Genomic DNA, 20,325 nt, shown 5'->3' with positions numbered 1-20,325 from the left:
ATGCACAAAATAGCTTGGACTAGGCCTATATTTTTGGTCTGAATTTGTAAATAATGTAAGAATATACCGTTTTTTAAAAGAAAGGAAAAAACCTCCTTTAAGAAAGTCTTTTTATGATTGATATATTCTGAAAAAAGAAGCAAACCCATAAAAGATCTAAAAGGACAAAGATTTGTAATGTCTAAAACAAATCAGCAGGTGGCAGTAGTTTGGAGCTTTTCAAATGCTCTCCACACCTAGGCAGGCTACGTCCGAAACCCCATACTTCTCTACTATTAAGTAGGCGTAAATTGAATATACTAGCGTACTGCTTTCTACATACCGTATACATGCATGTCAAGCAATAGCCTATGTATTATGTAATGTGCTAAATTTTCATCATCGTGTTTAATTCAGCAGTATCCATGTTTCCTCTCCGAAATAAATTCAGCATTTAAATCTACATCTACATATTACAAAAATAAAGAGATGCATTATTTTATGAGATTTGCCTGCCTTGCATTTAAGATGCACATGGCACCAACATCCTTGTAAGATGAAATGGTTCAGCCTTTTTCTTTATTTGCTTTTCTTGTTTACTTTCCTTGTCTGACTTGGTTCCTCATATAGACCAGAAACTGAATATTATCATATACACGCCTCTCTGATACACAGGTTGTAATGCATCCTCAGAACATGCCGCTATTTTAAAAGACTTGATCAGGTTTGCATTTGCAAAATAGTATAATAAAGTGTGTGTGTGTGTGTGTGTGTGTGTGTGTGTGTGTGTGTGTGTTTGTTTGTTGTGAGTTATGATTCACAATCTTATAGCTACTTACATTTTAGTGACAACTAGGCTACCCCTGTTCAATCCACAGTAAATGTAAGGGTTATTTTAAAGAGATCATCACAAACGTCCGTTTTCTGCTGTTTCTTTTGCTCCACCTCTTGTGTAAACAAACCCAGGCTGTAGTTGAAAGTGAAAAGGCACCATTCATCTTCCAATAGCATGGCGTAATAGGCCTACCTGAGAGTTTGAACACTTTCCAGAACGTTCCACAGACTTGTTTTTCTGATACGCATTCAAATATCTATAGCAGAAAACGTGTGTGTGTGTGTGTTAATGATGAAACTGTTCCTTGTGCTATGAGGAAGAGAAAAAAAAAACTTCCCTGTCTAGTTGTCCATTCAATATGTGACCGCAGGCTTGCTGTTTTTTCTCAACAGATAAAAGATAAATGGGAAACTCGTCATGGAAACATTAAAATTTGCATCTTATTTTCAACGAGCATTAAGAGATTTGGTTACACTACAACATCACCAGATAGGCTATAATAAACCATAAGATAAATTCCCCATGCAGGTCATGTAATTGTGTGAAATTGAGTGATTAATCTGCTGTTGACCAAACAGGTTTCAATTGGTTTTCCGATATGTCTCAACCATCTGTTTGTACTGAATGTACGTCATTTCTCATGGCTTTTTCAGTAGACTGAAAGTGGGCATGTGTTCAACACACCCTGTCATTAACAATTATAATGCTGCATCATCATACACACACATTCTTGCGCTTTTGTGGCGATTTTTAGGATTCATAAAAATGTTACCATTGTGTAATGTTGGCCACTGACACGGTTTTATAATTTTTTACTCGCATTTGGTGCTTGGCGAGTGTTAATTTTAGGCCACACACACACACACACTCGCGCTCACCTTTGCAAACCAAAATATTAAACCAAATGGCATTTATTTTAAAAGAAAGAAATCCTGTCAATCTTTCTCCTTTTAAGAAACAAAAATAGTTAGGCTAATGTTCAAGGCCACCCTTTTTAGAACACTTTTTAATCAAAACATTTCTATTTTTATCCTTCAAACCAAAAAGAAAACAAACTCACTCTATTCTCCTGGTATGCTATTTCATTTGTTTTGGTAGCAGGGCAGACAGGCATCAGCATGATGGGACACACACACACACACACACACACACACACACACACACACACACACACACACACACACACACACACACACACACACACACACACACAGTAAATTTCTCTAAGGGTGGAAATTCCCGATTTAACACTGAGCCAATTAGATTACGCTTTAAAGACTGTCCTATTATTCAACTTTCATCATCACAAACAGGTTCATGTATGAATAATATGCAAACTGAATCAGAAAGCTGAAATTTTCAAACAATCACTTAATGATCTGTGAGTGTTATTCAGTTCAAACAGGCTTTTGAAAACCCTACGTAAAGCTCTCCAATCATTCAGGTTCTTCTGCGACACTTGAGGTTTACCAAAGTGCCTTCAAAATGACAAATCACTTTCACTGTAGGGATTTTAAGTTGTGATTAAAAAGATCTTGATTTTCATCTGTTAACAGAAGAAAGGTGAAGCTCTCCTGGACTACTGTTCAAAAATGCCTTATGCTTATCAAGGCTGCATTAATGTGATCAAAAATACAATACAACTGTAATATTGTGAGATATTATTACAATTTAAAAGAACTGTTTTCTGAACTTTTTTCATAAATATCTTTATTGTCACTTTTGACCAATTGAATGCATCCTTGCTGAGAAGTATTTAAAAAACGATCCCATGTTTTACTGATCCCAAATGTGTAGATGGTTTTCTAAAGAACCATTGAACTTACAGTGTTTCTCCAAAGGTATCAAGTTGCAAAACCATAGTAACAAAACATAGGCAAAGTCATCATTATGTGAAGTGACATTCTCACTCTGGTGAAAAGACTTTAGGCAGAAAGGTCAGTTCTCAGAGAAACTCTAAAGACTGTCAATGATTCCTCTAGTAACCCCATTTTATCATTTTTGAGGTGCTTGAAAAATATATATTGAGGTTGTACAATAGGATTTTGAAGCCTCCATGGGGTTCTCTATAGAGGGTTTCACCAATGGTGGCTGAAGTATCTATTTTTACTGATAAGGACCATAGTAAAAGATTACAGGTATGACTTTTGCTGAACTGATTCCTTAAAAAATAACAAAACTTTGTAGCCTACATAGATGGACCCAACAGACCAATAAAAATTATTTCCAATGATAAAAAAAAGTGTGTAACATCATCTACCTTCTTTCCATTAGTCCTCGGTGATCCTCATTCTCTGAACCCGAACATCAATTCAATCTAATTTGTAAGTCGAAATGGCTCATACATCCACCTTTGCTACTCACTGTCCTGTTTCAGAGGCTTTCTGCACCATAGGAACCCTAAATAAACTAATTCTTGACTTGATTCAGGTGTGCTTTAGGTCAAGAGGGAGGACTAGCCTGGATGAATCAGTTTGTCCAATAATGGCAGACAGGAAACAAAGGAGCTGGCTGAAGTTCAGGAAGTAGTGCAGCTGTGCATAAAGCAAGAAATATAGTGACGTTATGAAGGGTACGTTTACACGTCAACGATGTCCTAAAAATGGAAAAGTTTTTTCTTTACATTTTTCAAATACAGACGACAACATTGTCAAAACGATTCCCTTTCACACGGATCCACGAAAATGGCTAAAAACTCTGTCAGGGTTCCCACACCTTCACGGTGTGTCTGTGAAACATCGTAGTATTTTGTGCGCGCGTAACGCTAAACACGTAACGTAACGAATAAATGCGAGTAAATAACGTTAATCAAGCAAGCTAGTGTGCATAGGCCACGAAGTGTTGACGAAATAACACATTAGTGGACCGGAGGGAATAATATGTAATTTTTTCCCCAGAAAACTTCTTGCACAAAATAAATTTAAGCACTTTCAAGGACCTGTATCTATGTATGTTAATTTTCAAAAACTTTCCAGGGCCTTGATTTATTTTTATTTTTTTCAGATTCACAAACTTACAAGGATTTCAAGGACCCGTGGGAACCCTGCTCTGTATTATTTATGTCAGGCCAGTAGTTGGTGATGTCACTTCGTAAAGAAACACTACGCGCCTATAGACTGAACACGTAATACGCATGCGTGTGATTCACATTTTTGTAGTTTACACAGAGACCAGTTTTCATAAGTTTGCATTTTCAGGCCCCCAAAACGCAGTTGTCGTGTAAATGAACAGCCAAAAGGCATACAAAGTTTTCAGTTTGAAATTGAAAACGTTGCCGTGTAAACGCCCTGTGAAAGGCAACCTTTCTTTTTAGCATGAAAAAAAGCTCAAGACCGTTCAAATGATTATGTGCATAAAATAGCTTTATTTTCAACAGATCAGAAATTGCATGCAGAAATCAATGATTCATTGACTTCAACATTAGATCAGTGATTTTATCTGGATGTGACCAAACAAAGCAGCAAATTTATCATTTTACACCATGCACAGGAATGCACAGCTTATTCACGTTCCCCTTTACTAATCCAGAACATCCTTCTACAAAAACATAAATATATTCGGCTTAAAAAGTCTAAAAGAAATAGAAACTCTTAAAATCTGTTGAAAGACTAACAGCCTTTGAATTGTTGCACTACTGTATATAAAACAAATCTAACAACCAAAAAAATAAAAATTATTACATGTACAACAGCTGAGAAGGGGAAGAAAGACCCCCGACCTGAAGGCAGGCAATAAAATATGAGTTAAATTAATACCAAAAAAAAAAAATTAAAAAAGGAATTAAGAACATCTACAAAAACATTGAAATAAAAAAAAGTTAGTACTAACATTGGTCATTGTTCTCAAACAAAAGATACAGACACAAACCATCTGCTTTCAGGTTACACCAAAAGCAAATACCGGGATGAGATATAAGAACAATAAAAACTGATTTTGGCATTTAAATATTTGGTAAATAAAAGGCTGTCAAGAAATGGCTAAGTACCAAAGTTTTACATTTATTCAAATGGCTATATACAGATCCCTGGATGTACAAAGTCTGTTTGCAGTGAACTGATTCTCAATCAACAGCATCTGTACCAGTTAAAGTAGCTTAGCTGACAGTCAAGCAGCACGTAGTGGATCTAGTCTCTCGACGTATAAAAACCACCACAGCAATTACATACGGATATGTGGAATGTACCATAACACCATGGCTGAAATGAGCATACATCAGTCTAGTACACCGATTTCAGATTTTGCTCCCACAGAATTTAGTCTCGAACATATATAAGCATGCCTTCAATTTGGTTTCACCTCTGATGTTTAATATGAAAATTAAAAGGTTTTACAGCACAGACTTAAAAACAAAAGACATTTGATAACGTAAAAAGGCTACAGTAACACCCCCGCTGTAGCACCAATCATGACACTGACTGTTTATCATAACGGTGGATAAAATGGTCAATCCAAAGCCTTTAACCTGTGGAAGCTCCATTGCACCTTGTAGTGTTTTATTAAAAAAGAAAAAAAATGGAGACAATGCGCCACGTGACAAAAAGGCAATAAACCTGACAGGGTGTGGGAACAAAAAGACAAGAATCGGGCAGTTTGGCAACAGACGCGATCCTCTTCGATTCACTCAGATTTCAATGCAAATGTCCAGTCAGAGTAAATTATTTGTGAGGTTCTCCTGCGGTTTTCGTGGTACGTGAGAGGTTGGCGGCGGCCTGTCGGGCCGAGGCACCGTGTGAGCTTATAGTTCAAAAGAGAGAGAGAGAGAGGGAGAGAGAGAGAGAGAGAAGGTATGAGTGGGTGAGGATGCTCATGCGTAGATTTCTGCGGTGGGAGCTTTCTTGTAGATGGGCGTCTTGCCCAGGTCGTAACTTCCTTCGTCTTTCTTCTTGATGCGGAGAACAAAGTGAACGAGGAGGACGATGAGGAGGATGGCGAAGACGAGACCAACTGCTCCTCCCGCAATAATAGCTATAAAACAGAAATAGAAAATGTGAGGCATAACCTACAAACACGGCCATAAAACCATTACATAAAACCACACATTCACAAACGAACATAAATTAAAGCTATACTAATATTAAAAACCCCAAAAAATTAAATTAAATTTGAAAATATCAAAATAAAAGCTAATTCACAATATTCACAAATAATACTAAAATAACATTAAAAAGGACTAGATCACCCAAAAATTAAAATTCTATCATTTACTCAACCTCATGTCGTTCCAGACCCGTAAGACTTTCGTTCATCTTCAGAAAACAAATTAAGATCTTTTTGATAAAATCTGAGAGATTTCTGTCCCTCCATTGACATTCTACACAACTACCACTTTGATGCTTCAAAAACTTCATAAAGAGATCGTAAAACGAATCCGTATGAATCGAGTGGTTTAGTCACATTTTCTTTCGCTTTATATGATGAACAGATTTTTATTTTTATTTTTTTCAGGCTTTTATTCACATATAAACATTCATAAATGCACACATCAGCTGTGGCAAAAGGAAGCTCAAGCATGTTCGCTTGATGCATGAGAACCAATGAGGTTCATTCTCGTGTTACGCATCACGTTTGAGCTTCAGCAAGAACCAATGAGGTTTGTTCTCGCGAGTCAAGCTTCTATTTATGTTCACAGATCAATGTTTATATGTGAATAAAAGCCTAAAATTCAATCTGTTCATTATATAAAGCGATTGTGGCTCATCAGAAAATTTGGACTAAACCGCTCAATTCATATGGATTAGTTTCACGTTCTCTATGAACTTCTTGAAACGTCAAAGTATCAGTTGTGTAGCCGTTTATGGAGGGACAGAAATCTCTAAGATTTAATCAAAAAGATCATTTTTGTTCTGAATATGAGTGGGGTTTGGAACGACATGAGGGTGAGTAAATGATGATAGAATTTTCATTTTTGGGTGAAATAACTCTTTATATATTTACATTTTTGGTCCAATAATATGTATTAAACTATTTACTTGGCATATTAAACAAACACCATTCTCCTCACCTGCAAGCACTTCTGTGTTGTTGAACAAGCTCTCTTCTTCAGCCACGGTCATGAGCACATTGCTCTGTTGGCCATTTTCTAGGTTTGGCGATTCACGCAAGCCGACCTCATTGTTTTTAACCAGAATCTTCTCATCTATAGTTGGCCGTGGGGCAAATGGACCCACAGGATCAGATATCCGGTTATTGAAGAGATCATTCTGAGAGAGGAAGAAACAGTCATAAGAAAATTCATACAGCAGTCAAATCAGCTGCAAAAATATGCAATAAAGCTCTGTCATATGAACAACCAATCAGTAATCCAAGTTAGATATGACCCGAACTAAAGACTTTTGGATCAGTGCAATCATTAACCAATCATTAAGCAACCATGAATGAGTCATTTTAGACTAATGATCCGTGATTCATTTAAGAGTCACTTTGACATTCATTTAAGAATAGGAGAGACAAATCAAATGACACTAGCTGAAATGTGTGTTTGTTATCGTACAACATCTGGAAAACGCAATAGAAAGATGTGTTGTCTAGTTATTATTTAAATTTAAAATAATTCTTTAAAGAGCTTTTCTTTTTTTAAATGATTCACATGTTGTAGATGAAAACCTCATTAAATTCATTGTTTCCAAACATTTCTGCAGTATCCAAATAATTGCTACTCAATCTGACATCATGACTAAATTTGTTTTATAGCTACCTCCAAAGATGGGATCTCTGAAGACCCTGAGCCTGATATGTCATCATAATCATCCTCTTCATCTTCATCATCATCATCATAGACATCCTCATCGTCAATTGGGTTTAAATCAGCAAACCCAAAATCTTGATGCGGAGTGTCACCGGAGGACTCCAGATCCTCATGGGGTGACTCGTTTTTCAGAGGTACCCATGTTTCCGTTTCTCGTACCTACAAAGAAAAAAAAAAAAAAAAAAAAAATCCCTTTAATACTTAAACCTTTGTCTATGGCATCATGATGGTTCTGAGAGCACACTTAATTGAATTAAGACACGCCAACACTTTTAATCACGTTAGCAGAGCCATTTGGACAAGCACTGCGAATGGGTTTTAAATAATTAATGGACTAAGCCTATTAGCATAACAGGAGAAGTAGAACACGCATACTGATTTATGTTTTTCCTCGTCTCTCTCTAAATAGTCGTCCACAGAAGTGGCCATTTTTATTTTCACTGTTGCTATGGTTGCGAGACATCAAAACATTCTTTTTAATTGTAGTTTAAAAAAAGATTCTAAATTCTATTCTGAACGACACACACCCGTGATTTACACAATACTGTATTACATTCACACCCCTCTTGACCTTGAAGTGAGTCAGAGAGGTAAGAACAAGTTAGCGCAGGTTTGCCGCCATTGTGTAAAACAATGAAAGAATTCATCGGACAGGGGCCGAGGGTCTTTATCAGTCTCGCTCGCCTGCTCGCTGTCAAAAACAGATTCAATCAAACATGACTCACTGAAAAGTTTCACATACCGGGAAATCAAAAACATTCATAATGCAGTACAGGTGTGTTCTCAAGCCGTCTAACCTAGTGTAATCACTTTAGACAGATTTCAAACACACTTTAAAGAGGATTTTAGTGAGGCGACAATGACTTCTAGGTTATCTGACAATCCATCATCTTTAAAACAAACTTGATGCTTAAAATGGCTCTAGATTTTAAATGGAAGTGTTTTTAAAATGGAGATCGGGGAGGGGGCTAACTCATTTTCCAGGAAAACCAGGATCATGCAAACGTCACATGAAACTGCAAGTCAGCTCTAGCCTGCTCTGTTGTTTGAGGATAATAAAAGAAAAAGGGAGAGTGAGAAACAGAGAATGACAGAAACCACAAGAGGGTGTGGGGAGAGAGACCGACATACTTTATGGTTTTCAGCCTTACAGTGCTGTGAAACCCCACACCAAAATCCCCCGGCATTATGAAATACTCAGCTCAGAGGGAAAAAAAGCTGTCTAAGAAAGTACAGCGGATGCTCTCTGACTGCGAAGAGGCGCAAGGCCGTGGTTCAATTAAACCAATGCTTAAATTCCCATAAACAACCCCTTAAATTCTCAGTAAACATATAAGCCACTTGAAAGAGTTTAAAAGAAATGCCACCGAGCAAACTAAAAGATCTAGACTAAGATGGACTGCTAAAGAAAGTCCCTCGAAATTTCTCAGCAATAACCAAAAACCCCCCTCATTTGAAAGAAACAACCCCAAATGTTTGAGATAATAGCTCTAGAAGGAATAATAGCTAGTTCATTTATTTAACCCAAAATGAAATTCTGTCATCATTTACTCGCCCTCATGTCATTCCAAACCCGTATGACTTTCTTTCACACAAAAGGAGAGGTTTATCAATGTTCATGCTTCTTTTGTCCATACAATGGCTGGAGTCAGGCGTTGTTGAGCTCCAAAGAGAACAAAACGCACTATTAAAGTAGTCTGAAAAGTGGTGTGCATAGAGCTTGAACTGAAATTTAAGTTATTCACGTCGTTATCTAATTTGTGTTTTGATTTGGCATCAGTGTTATCAAAAGAAAGTCACACAGCTTTAAAGGATCATGAGGGTGGTGAGTAAAGCTTCTATGATAGCTGTCGAGACTGATATGAATATGTCTGATATGAATATGATGACACGTCTACAAGTATGAGTATGCTAGTACTGAATCTCCAGGCTCTTGAGTGAGCTGTAATGCCAGAGAGAAGCCTGTGTAAATTAACCAGCTTAGTAAACCAGGCCTCAGTCAAGACTAGCAAATCTTGGAGCAAATCCGGCCATCTGCTGACAAATGGTCTGGCATCTGTTCCAGTGAGTCACAATGGGAGAGGTAAAGAGAAGATACCACAATCAGTGACTCATCCAATAGTGTGGTAAACTCTCTGGTGATCAGGTGATTATTCACGGTTTGAGTTTAAAGGCCAATTTTTAAAGAACCATGACTGTTTCGCTTCAGAGTTTTACAAAGCAACTTCTGTGTATGACAAGTCATTGGTAGGTCAACAAAGAGTTGGAAGACATTTCACAGATTTTCTCCAACAAAAAAAAAAAAAAAAATGTAGAAAATGACCACAGATTCTGTCTGAGATTCATTGGTGATGACCTATTAAACCTACGCTACAAATATTATCCGCCATCATCTGTTGTGGTTTGAAGACTGAGACTCTCCTTGTTGTCCTTTCAGGTCACAACCAATTACAGCCCCAGTCGTCAATACAAACGGTGTCTGTCCCTCCCACCAATCGGATTTATTCATGTCATCTGATCTCCTCATGAGATACACTCCTCACTCGGGACAGAGTGAATGTCCTACTTTGCACACACAAACACACTTGCACGTCAGAAGAATTACTTCCACCTTTGTGGGAACTATTTATAGCTGCATTTTCCCTTTCTAGACCCCCAGCTGAATCTCCACAGCGGGGCAGGAAGACTCACCTGCCTGGTAAACGATACGTAATTGTTCAATCACACGCCAAATTCTCACCCCAACACCTGTTCAAAGCCCTTGAAGCATTAAGGTATGTGAAGGAAACAAGATTGGACTTCAAAATCTACAACTAAACCAAACAAAAAGGACTATTCAGCCTCACTGGCGTCAGCCTCTATTCTCTCCCACAGGAAGTGTGATCACGCTTTGCTTCTATCTGGTAGTGGCTTTCATTAATGAAACTTCTCACCATTAAGTCAAAGCCTGTTTAATACACAATGAGCCGTTCTGAATAGCCCAAACAATCAGTATTGTGTAGTCTAGGCCTGAAAACATGGAGTTCTTTAAGCTTTCTGACAACAGACCTTCCTTGGCTGGCTAAAACCTGAAGTTAATAGAGACTGCGAATGGATTATGTAATAAAAAATTAGCTAAATATGTTCTTGATGGATGTCAAGAGATTCACCAATAAACTATACACATTAGACATAGATAATTTGGTTGGCTCTCTAAAGAATAACACCATGCCATGCCAATACACACACATGCAAGTTCAAGAGGAAACAATGATGTTCACAGGTGAAGTTATTTATTTACTTATTATGCATAATCACTCAACTTTTTAAAGCCATTTATTTGAGAAACGAAAAGCATTAAGATTAACGGTCAGACATGGCCAAAAAAACAACAATAAATGTGTGACCATTTAGATCTCAAAACATTATCATTAATGCTAAGTCTCAGTTATTAAAACAAACAAATTATGTCAGATTTTCTTTACATGAACTTGTGACTGAAAGAAAACAATTCCCTCCAAAACAACGCCATAACTACACATAGGACCTGCATCTGAACAATACAAAGACTCAAGATACTGCAAGTTAGCAGTAAATGTGTTATTATATGGGAAAAACTACCACATGTTTCTAGGGTGATAAATGGGGCGATTAGACTAGATTCCTTTAACTTAAGTCTGGAGACCTGAGAAACACCCAGACGGGTGTTTATTTGAAGAATGGGTATTTTCAGAAGTACACAAAAAATGTACACGCCAGGAAAAGACAAAAGGCTTGATGGAAATTGCTTAGGGGGAGGGTATAGTCCAAAGAAACCTAACTAGAGTAGGCAGTAAAGTTGATTCAGATCAATACAGATATCAAAAAAACAAATTCTGATGCAAGCACACAATTACTATTTAAGCACAAATAAAAGCATCAAAAGTGTTATCATCCACACTACTAAGCTGGAAAACAAAAAAAGGCAACTCAAGAAAGAGGAACTGTCATTATGAAGGACAGCTGGTGGCTGGTTATCAGCGTTTCCAAGTAAAGCCTGTCTGGCATATGGTTAATAGCTCCACAAGCAACAGAACTGGAACGGTGAAGGATGTGGTCTGCTAAATGACTCTAGTACACACAAGGTTCCCTTTACATGGCCTCTAGATACCTCTCTGGACTTGGCAAACAAAAGGTACAGCATAAGGCATTGTATATGTTGAAATAAATATTGAAAGACACATACACTAAGCATTACGTAAATTACCAAAATCCTTCTTTCACCCAAGCAGCAAATAAAACCTTCTCGCTGTGTGCCAACATTCCACCCTCAGAAGCACTTTATTAGGCCAGTGGACAGCAATGCAGAAATCATTATTATATCCTGGCGAAAGAATTTATCATGTTCACTGCTCTGCCTTTCAACAGCCATTCAGATGAGCTTTGCACCCCACAAATAACTGAGTAAATAAAATAAATAAAACCAAACCTATTCATATGCAAATCAACTCATGCCTAATTCATAACACTATCATTACCAGGACATCTAGCATGGCCATTACACTTAAAATAATAACAGCAAAATAATAAATAACGTTTCGGTTTTTAATGTGAAAAACAAAACAAAACAAACAAACAACTTTATAATATATAATCTATTCAATATCTAGTTAGAAAGACACACATTGGGCAAACAAAAAAAGTGGCAGTAGCAACATCCCATCAGGTAAGGAGGCGAAAGCTGCACAAGTATTCAAATATAATAAACCTCAAAGCCAAATCAAGAACATCCACTCCTACTTTGCCTATTTCTAAGATTTAAAGTGTCAGTGCCGTGTTGAGTTTAAGCCACATACACTTGTCCAGTGGCTGAAGAGGAGGGACCTGGATGAAAGAGGTGGACCATTTAAATCCGCCGAAGTGTGTGAAATCCCAAAAGAAGGGCTGGTCAAGGTCAGGAGGGGTCAAATTCCTCAGGAAAATGCAAAAGAATGGAGAGGGAGGGGGATGAAAGGAACACAGACACTTCAGCATAATTTTGAGGAATGCTGCGGCCTTCTCTGCCTCGAAGGACAAGGCTTTTGGGAGTGTGCAAGCTTGTTGCAACATTCCCACCCGAGATTAAATCACACCATCTAATTTACTACTTGCTGCACAGCTAGTTTACTGTTCTATTACTTTATTTCCCAGTGGATTACACAACATGACACACTAAACCATTAAGCAGACAAGGTCAAGACGAGACGAAAAAAAGCTGCATCTGTTGGTGTTGAAGTGTAGATAAAGATCTGCGACAACACCTTTCCAAAGGTCTGTGAGAATGGAGGCTTTGGGCTCAAAGAATTTGCATTTTGACTTGTGTGAGGGTGTGTGTGTGTGTGTGTGTGTCTGACTGACCAAGCACACTGGGTGGCATTTGTCTTCTATTTCAGCTCCAAAGACATCTACAGCAAGCTATTCTTTTGAGTTATGAAAGAACTGGCCAACACAAAGCTGTGGCATCCCATTCACAGGTGCTCCAGTGGGTGATTCCATAATGAATAGATGGAAACGTAAACCTCATGAACTGAATCAGTCTAATCAAATTGAGCTAAAAAAAAAAAAATTCCCTGCAGGCAAAAACTGTCACATGAAAAATCCAGTAACGTTACTCGTTAGGTTACTCATCAAACAAAAAATGAGCAAGACTAGTTTGATGCCAAATGCCATAAAGTTAATATATAAATTACATCACACACATACATACACACGCACACAAACGACTAACAAAATACCACAACACAACGATTAATGGTTACTCGGCTAACGTTATTCATATAATTTATTTGTAATATTAGGTTTATTTCAGATAAGCACCCATCGATAAAATCGACAAGTCAAAAGCAGACTTGCCTAGACGTTTGACAAGTAACCTAAAGTTGAAATTATTCATCTAAATTGTTAATTTTATTGAACATGTAACTTAGAAGCCTTTGTTGCTTCAACAGGTGTTGTCAGAAAGCTAACGCTTTAGCAAACACAAATATAACCACTTTTTTATTGGTCAAGTGTGATTATAAAACACGATTTGGCTCGATTATACCCTTAGCATCTTAAATAAAGTTAATAATTAGTTAAAATTCACAAGATACTCACCGATTCAGCGAAAACAGCAGCAGCCGCTGACAAAACCAACATGAGGTAAACTTTCAACATCTTCTCTTCAAAATAAGGAACCCCGGTGATAAAAGTTGTCAGTTTCCGATATGATTCACTTTTATGAATCAAAATAAAGCGGTCCTTGCTTTGTTAGTCCTTTTTTATGTCGATTTGAAGAGATTTTAGCGCGTATTCTTACTGCCGTCCTGTGTGTTGTTGCGCAGTATTCCTGTGTAATGATTGATCCCCTTTTGGTTTTATTCACCAACTTAAGCTCCGCCTCATTTCGAACACGTAGCCAACCAGGGCAGAGTAACCGGTCCATGACGTAATTTTCGGAAACTCCGGACGCAACAGTTTACAACACCATACATTCAAATCCATGTCGACAATGTAAACAGCGAAATTATATGATTATTCGAATAGTTTTTTTTGGCTATGTAGTTATTAATCTCTTACAATACAAAATCCTCCGTCTTGTCACAATTTCATATGGTTTATTTTCTAAATTTCTGCCACTAATTGACCAATATGAAACTGTAGAATGTTGTTGAATTTTTGAGGAAGTTTTTGGAAGAGGAGCTCGGAAAGCAAAAATACAGACGTTAGGGGAAGTTTCAGTGACGTACACTTCAGGGGAAAATTTAAACCGTACTTTTTGATTGTTGTTCTTCCTCTTTCACATTTCCCTGGGAAGAATGAAAAACGAAAAACACAATGATATTTAGATGCTGTTGATGATAAGAGTTTTTTTCTTTCTTTTATCGCTCCCTTGCTGACAGAAATTATTAAACTAGCTGGTCTTAGTTGGTTTAAAGGGATAGTTCACCCAAACATTTAAATTCTGTAATCATTCACTTTCAAGTTGTTCCAAACCTGTATGAATTTCTTTCTTCTGCTGAACACAAAGAAGATATTTTGAAGAATATGGGTAACCAAACCGTTGCTGGGCCCCATTGACTTCCATAGTATGGGGAAAAATACTATGGGAGTCAATGGGGCCCATCAACTTGCTTACAGACATTCTTCAAAATATATTATTTTGTGTTCAGCAGAAGAAAGAAATTCTTACAGGTTTAGAACAACTTGAGGGTGAGTAAATGATGACAGAATTTACATTTTTGGGTGAACTATCCCTTTTAAGCTAGTTTTAGATGATTGATGGTCTCTCAGTTTGGTTTTTAGATTTAACTGTTCATCATGCTAATCTCACTGTTGACCGAAAACCTTCAGCAAACTGACTAGGCTGGAGAGACCATCTATAACCAGCAAACCATCTTGGTATTAGGGGGGTTGTTTTCTTTTTACTTTCTTTACGTAAATGTCAGTTACATTCAGGATTAAGTGGTGTTGCTCATAGAATTGACAATTGTCATTTCCACTAAAAGGTGTCGGTTTGCTCATCCAGCCACAATAACGGGAAATGTCTCGTTTTCATTTAAACATTTTTATTCTAGCGTGACTTTGAACTTGAAACCACTTTTGCATGTCACAACATGCCACCGTCAGTGAAGAGATCTCTACTCCCAGTCCACTTTATTAATCTATAGCCTAAATCTTTTAATTTCTGTTAAGTCAGAAATATACACAAAGATTAGAATCAGGCATTTTTATCAGCACCACTTTTAATTCCCTGTGGTTTAAAAACAGAGCTGGACAGTTACAAAGTACATTTACTTGAGTACTGTACTTAAGTACACTTTTTGAGTATCTGTACTTTACTTGAGTATAATTCTTTCTGCAAACTTTTTACTTTAACTTCACTACATTTGAAAGACAAATATCATACTTTTTACTCCACTACAATTCTGTCAAGGTCCTTGAGTAGAAAGTAGTAATGTCAGTCAGGGGATGATTTTGGGGTTGCATTTTGGTCAGAAATGAAAGTCGGTTTTACGTCAGAACCCGACTGATGTTGGTTTCTGACATCAACCCAATTTTCATTTTTTAACCACAATAAGTCTGTCCAACGTTGGAGAAAAATGTCAATCTGGCGTTGGATTCTGACATCGACCTCATTTTCATTTTCAGCTTCATCTTCTAAATGTGAATTTTGTTTTGGTGCACACTAGCTTATAGATAACAGTAAGGCGAACATAATACTAAAAGCCAAAAAACTTTAAATAGGGCAATATTGAGGGAACAGCCATTTGGGTGTCCGAAACTATTGTGGACATTATTGAGTGCACTTATTTAATCTCACATTCAATCCCACTACTGGAACTGTGCTCTAGAAATAAATTTGATATTGATATGAGGGTAGGTAGGCATAGATTAAGAGGCATAAGGTACTGTAAGTATTACATAGAACAATGCAACAATAATAAAACAATGCATTGACATTTACTTTTTACTTTTGATACTTAAGTACTTTTAAAAACAAGTTCTTCTGTACTTTTACTTAAGTAAAAATCGGCCTTTGTAACTTTTACTTGTAACGGAGTAATATTTGACCAGTAGTATCTGTACTTTCACTCAAGTAAGGAAGTTGTGTACTTTGTCCACCTCTGTTTAAAAAGCAAAGCAAATCATTTGACTTAATTGGCCATTATGTATTGTAATCTTGACCACCAGTTCAGAGAGATAACATACACTGTATCATTTTAATACTATTAAACAGACATTATTAATGCCATTATTAAACAGACATTATTAATGCAACCTAAATATAGGCATATACATTCATGCACTTCTACAACAATTCCCTATATATTGTAAATGTTGAAACAACTGAAATGATCTTGTTCGAACTCTGAGGAATCTTGCAGTATTAAGATTTCTTGCATGATTATAGTATATGTTCTCCACTTCTGCACATACAGCAATGTTTACTAGACAGCAACTTCAGGTTGCTTGTAAAACAGTGGAAAAAGTAACAGCTGCATGTCTGACCTGGTGCTCATGAGGTCTCAGACTGTCCTTTATTATGAAGTGAGAGAAGAATCTGGCCTGATTTCAGCCTTGATTTGTTTAGTCTGGGTCTAGAGTACATTTTAAACAACCTGATGGAAGTGTTCTGAAAAATGCAAGAGATGAGTATTTGCCTTAAGAGTGAGATGGTATTCGCCTTAAGATTGAGAGTGTGGAGTGAAATACATCTAGACTGAATGCATACAATGTGAGAAATGCGACATAGGGGACATTTGATAATAAAAATAGCAATCAATTAAGGCTATGATCTAACATTACATAACTTAGTGCTGCATTATGTTCTTTATTATTTCCAAGAAAGATGCATATTATTACCTGAAAGTCCTAAAATCACAAATCAAAATTGCATGCATTAAGCATTACGCAGTGTGTCATGGTTATGAACCGAAAGCTTGTTGTGAATCCTTCACAGACTTTTCACATACACGTCAATCAAAGTTATTTTTTTTTCAAACGGACCAGTTACACTACATATTCTTCGACACATACTGGTTTGTGCATGAATGTGTGCATCTCAGAACAGAAGGGTTGCCAGCGTTGCTGTTATGCCGTAATTGATAATCATTTGCTTCTATAGCAGCTGCGGATCCAAGAACAACGATGGAAAAGTTTAGGCAGAGGCAGTAAACACTGCAGCTCGGGTCAGCTCGTTCAAGCCGTTGTGGCAATCACATCCACATGGTGTACATTAGAGAGAATTGCCTGGCTCAGTGCTGCTGTACGCTGGCCTTCTCCACATCCCCGCCTCGACTTTCACTCAGTCATAGTCCGTCTTTTGTCTCCATGTAAAAAGCAAATTCCACCCAACCTCTGACATAGTCTGACACACATTCCAACTCAAGCACAACAATGGAGGCCTTTGTGCCTGCGCTGCTGTGTGTGTGTGTGTGTGTTTGCTTTTCATTTTTTTATTACACTCTAGATGTTCTAGAAAGTTTAATCATTTTCTGTAGCCATATTGCTGGTATGTGTGTGATCTCACAACTCCCCTCCATAACAAAAAACACAATTGCAGAAGAATTTATGATAGGAAAAAAAAAAGAGTATGCAGTTCTGTGTGGTCCATTCGCTTTTAGACTCCTTTCTTTCTTTCTCTCCTTCTTATATACTGTATATATCTGTTTGTGTTCTATCTGTCTTAATTTCTTCCACTTGGAAAAAGTATATATAAATATAGAATATATATATATATATCTATATAGATATATGTATATATATACATATTTGTATATACAAAGTATCTATCTATAGGTATCTATCTGTGCTGTGTGTGTTTGTTTGTGTTGTCTTTCTTTGCTTATTTTTGTTTCTTTTAGCAATTTTTCAATTTTTGTGACCCCCCCACCCCCATTTATAGAAAAAATATATTCTTTGTTCTTAGCTTTAAAACTACATTTTCAAGTACTTGAGTACTTCTGCTGTCCCTGTGAGGGATCTGGTTAGTGTGTAGTCGGAGCAGGTGTGTGGAGATTGAGACATTCTTTGAGGAAAGTTAAGTTACTATAATGTATTCAGTGATATCTTTAAAGTGTTTAGCGCACACAATCCCTTCTAATCTCTTTCTCCTGAGGGGCTGTTACACTTGAGATGATGTTTGTGCTTGTCGTTGCTTTTGTAAACTACTCATTATGAAGTAAATAAGCTCATCACAAAAACACATGCCACAGAAGACACTTGAACAATAAAGCTACGCAATCTCTCTTGAGCAGCCAACATAAATTAGGTTAACGCTGTTAAGGGTGGCCTGTTTGTTTGTTTTTCTTTATCTTCCTTCATCAGTTTACAAAGGCTGCACCCACATTCCTCTATCATTAACAAAATTAACATATTAATTGGTCTTGATAGAAAGGAATTGTTATCTGTGCTGATGAACGATCAGTCGTTATCATATATATAGTCATGTGAAAAACTAAGGACACCCTTTACGTATCAGGACCTAATAAATAAATCATCTTAAAATGAGGTAAAAACAACCTCAGATGAACAACAAAACATGACACATTACACCGTGTCATTATTTATTTAACAAAAACTAGGCCAAAATGGAGACGCTTCTTCTCTCTAAAAAGAACATGGCAGCACGACTTAGGTTTGGAAAGTTGCATCTGAACAAACCTCAAGAATTCTGGAACAATGTCCTTTGGACAGACGAAACCAAAGTGGAGATGTTTGGCCATGATGCACAGAAAACCAAACACAGCATATATATCAACACACACCTCATCATCAAGCACTGTGGTGGATGTGTGGATGATTTTAACTCAATTCAATTCAAACACTTTATTTGTCCCCAAGAGGTAATTTACAACGTCACGTAGTAACATAATACAAATTACATCAGAAGCATCATACATTAAATAAAAAACATCATGAGCACAATGTACATATTAAAGGTACAATTATGTAAACATTTTATAATAAAATATCCAAAAATCACTTGCACAGTGTGATATATTTCCTGCAGTTGTGTACTTATAATATCCCAAAAGTTCCCAAAGATTTTTAATTTCAGAGAATTTCCAGTTTTAAATAATGGCTCGTCCCTGTTCACTTGTTGCCTGTCAATGACGTAATATCCGCGTTATCCCTGGTTTCCGTATCCATAGTAACCATGGCGACAGACGTGGACGACTGCGTTACGTCTAGCGGCGCGCTCACGCTTTTGTTGTTTCGTTCAAACATTATGGACGATGGCAAGCAGACTTTGGGACAAAAGGATAACTAAAACGAGGATCAATATCAGCGTGGCGTTTTCGAGATGCAGAGAGCTCCATGTCCGTGACAAACTTCGACTTGACGCGCAAATGTAGAGGTGAGCAAATGTACATAAAACTAATCAATGTTATATAGCTCAACATGATGAAATGTTAGAATGTGATCAGCATGTTATTCTAATGTTGATCTACTCACTGCTAGTCTCATACAGACAAACTAACACATAGAATAACATTACAACTTTCAACACACTCAAATGCAGTGTAGTCAAACTCAGTTCCTGGAGGGCCACAGCCCTGCAGAGTTTAGCTTCAACCCTAATTAAACACACCTGATCAGCTAATCAAGTCCTTCAGGCTTATTTGAAAACTGCAGGTGTGTGTGTGTTGAAGCAAGGTTGGAACAAAACTCTGTAGGGCTGTGGCCCTCCAGGAACTGAGTTTGACACCTGTAGTGTAGACCAAGCGAAACAGTGCTGCGTTACCTCACAAGTATATATATAGATTTTTTTTTTTCCTTTTTTTTCATATACATATGTAGTATATCTGGCCAAATTTTCCGATTGGCCCCTGTCCATCATGGCCTCCTAATCATCCTCATATATACTCATGTTGAAAACTTTTTCTTCGTCGAAGCAAGAGACCAGGAGACGTTGGGGATCACGTTCAAACAAAGTTATTCTTTATTGAGGACTTCGCGTTGACGCGGCTGCAGTTCTTCCCAAATCAGTCTGACTAACATACTTTACATGGTTTCTTTATACATTTACAAGGAGGTGGGACTTTTGGAGGTGGAGACAAGTCAAACAAAGCAGAGGGATGATTCTTGATTCAATCAAGAATAAGCATAACACTATCATTCAAATGATCCAATCAGCCTGATAGCATCACCCATACCTTCACATGATAATAGTTTACCTTGGAGTCATGTCACTGTTCAGGAGGTGTGTACAGATACAAAGGTTAATGTCCGATGACTGGGTTGCTTGACTTAATCTTCTTTGAACTGTCAACTCACATGAACA

At 37.3% G+C, this 20,325-nt stretch overlaps 1 protein-coding gene across 1 annotated transcript; it reads right to left on the bottom strand.

Annotated features, from left to right (window-relative positions):
• Positions 1-4,158: 4,158 nt before the first annotated feature.
• Positions 4,159-13,890, bottom strand: sdc4 (syndecan 4). The gene is made up of 4 exons (XM_084129802.1): positions 13,653-13,890; positions 7,509-7,718; positions 6,816-7,014; positions 4,159-5,779 (listed from the first exon to the last, which is right to left on the bottom strand). Exons 1-4 carry the CDS (start codon positions 13,710-13,712, stop codon positions 5,619-5,621), a joined length of 630 nt encoding a protein of 209 aa, XP_083985928.1. The 5' UTR covers positions 13,713-13,890; the 3' UTR covers positions 4,159-5,618.
• Between the last annotated feature and the right edge of the window lie 6,435 nt (positions 13,891-20,325).

Source organism: Abramis brama (genome assembly GCF_963993115.1).
Source record: "Abramis brama genome assembly, chromosome: 11".
Lineage (NCBI taxonomy): Eukaryota > Metazoa > Chordata > Actinopteri > Cypriniformes > Leuciscidae > Abramis > Abramis brama.
Note: the sequence above shows the minus strand (reverse complement) of the source record. Positions and strands in the feature narration are given on the sequence as shown.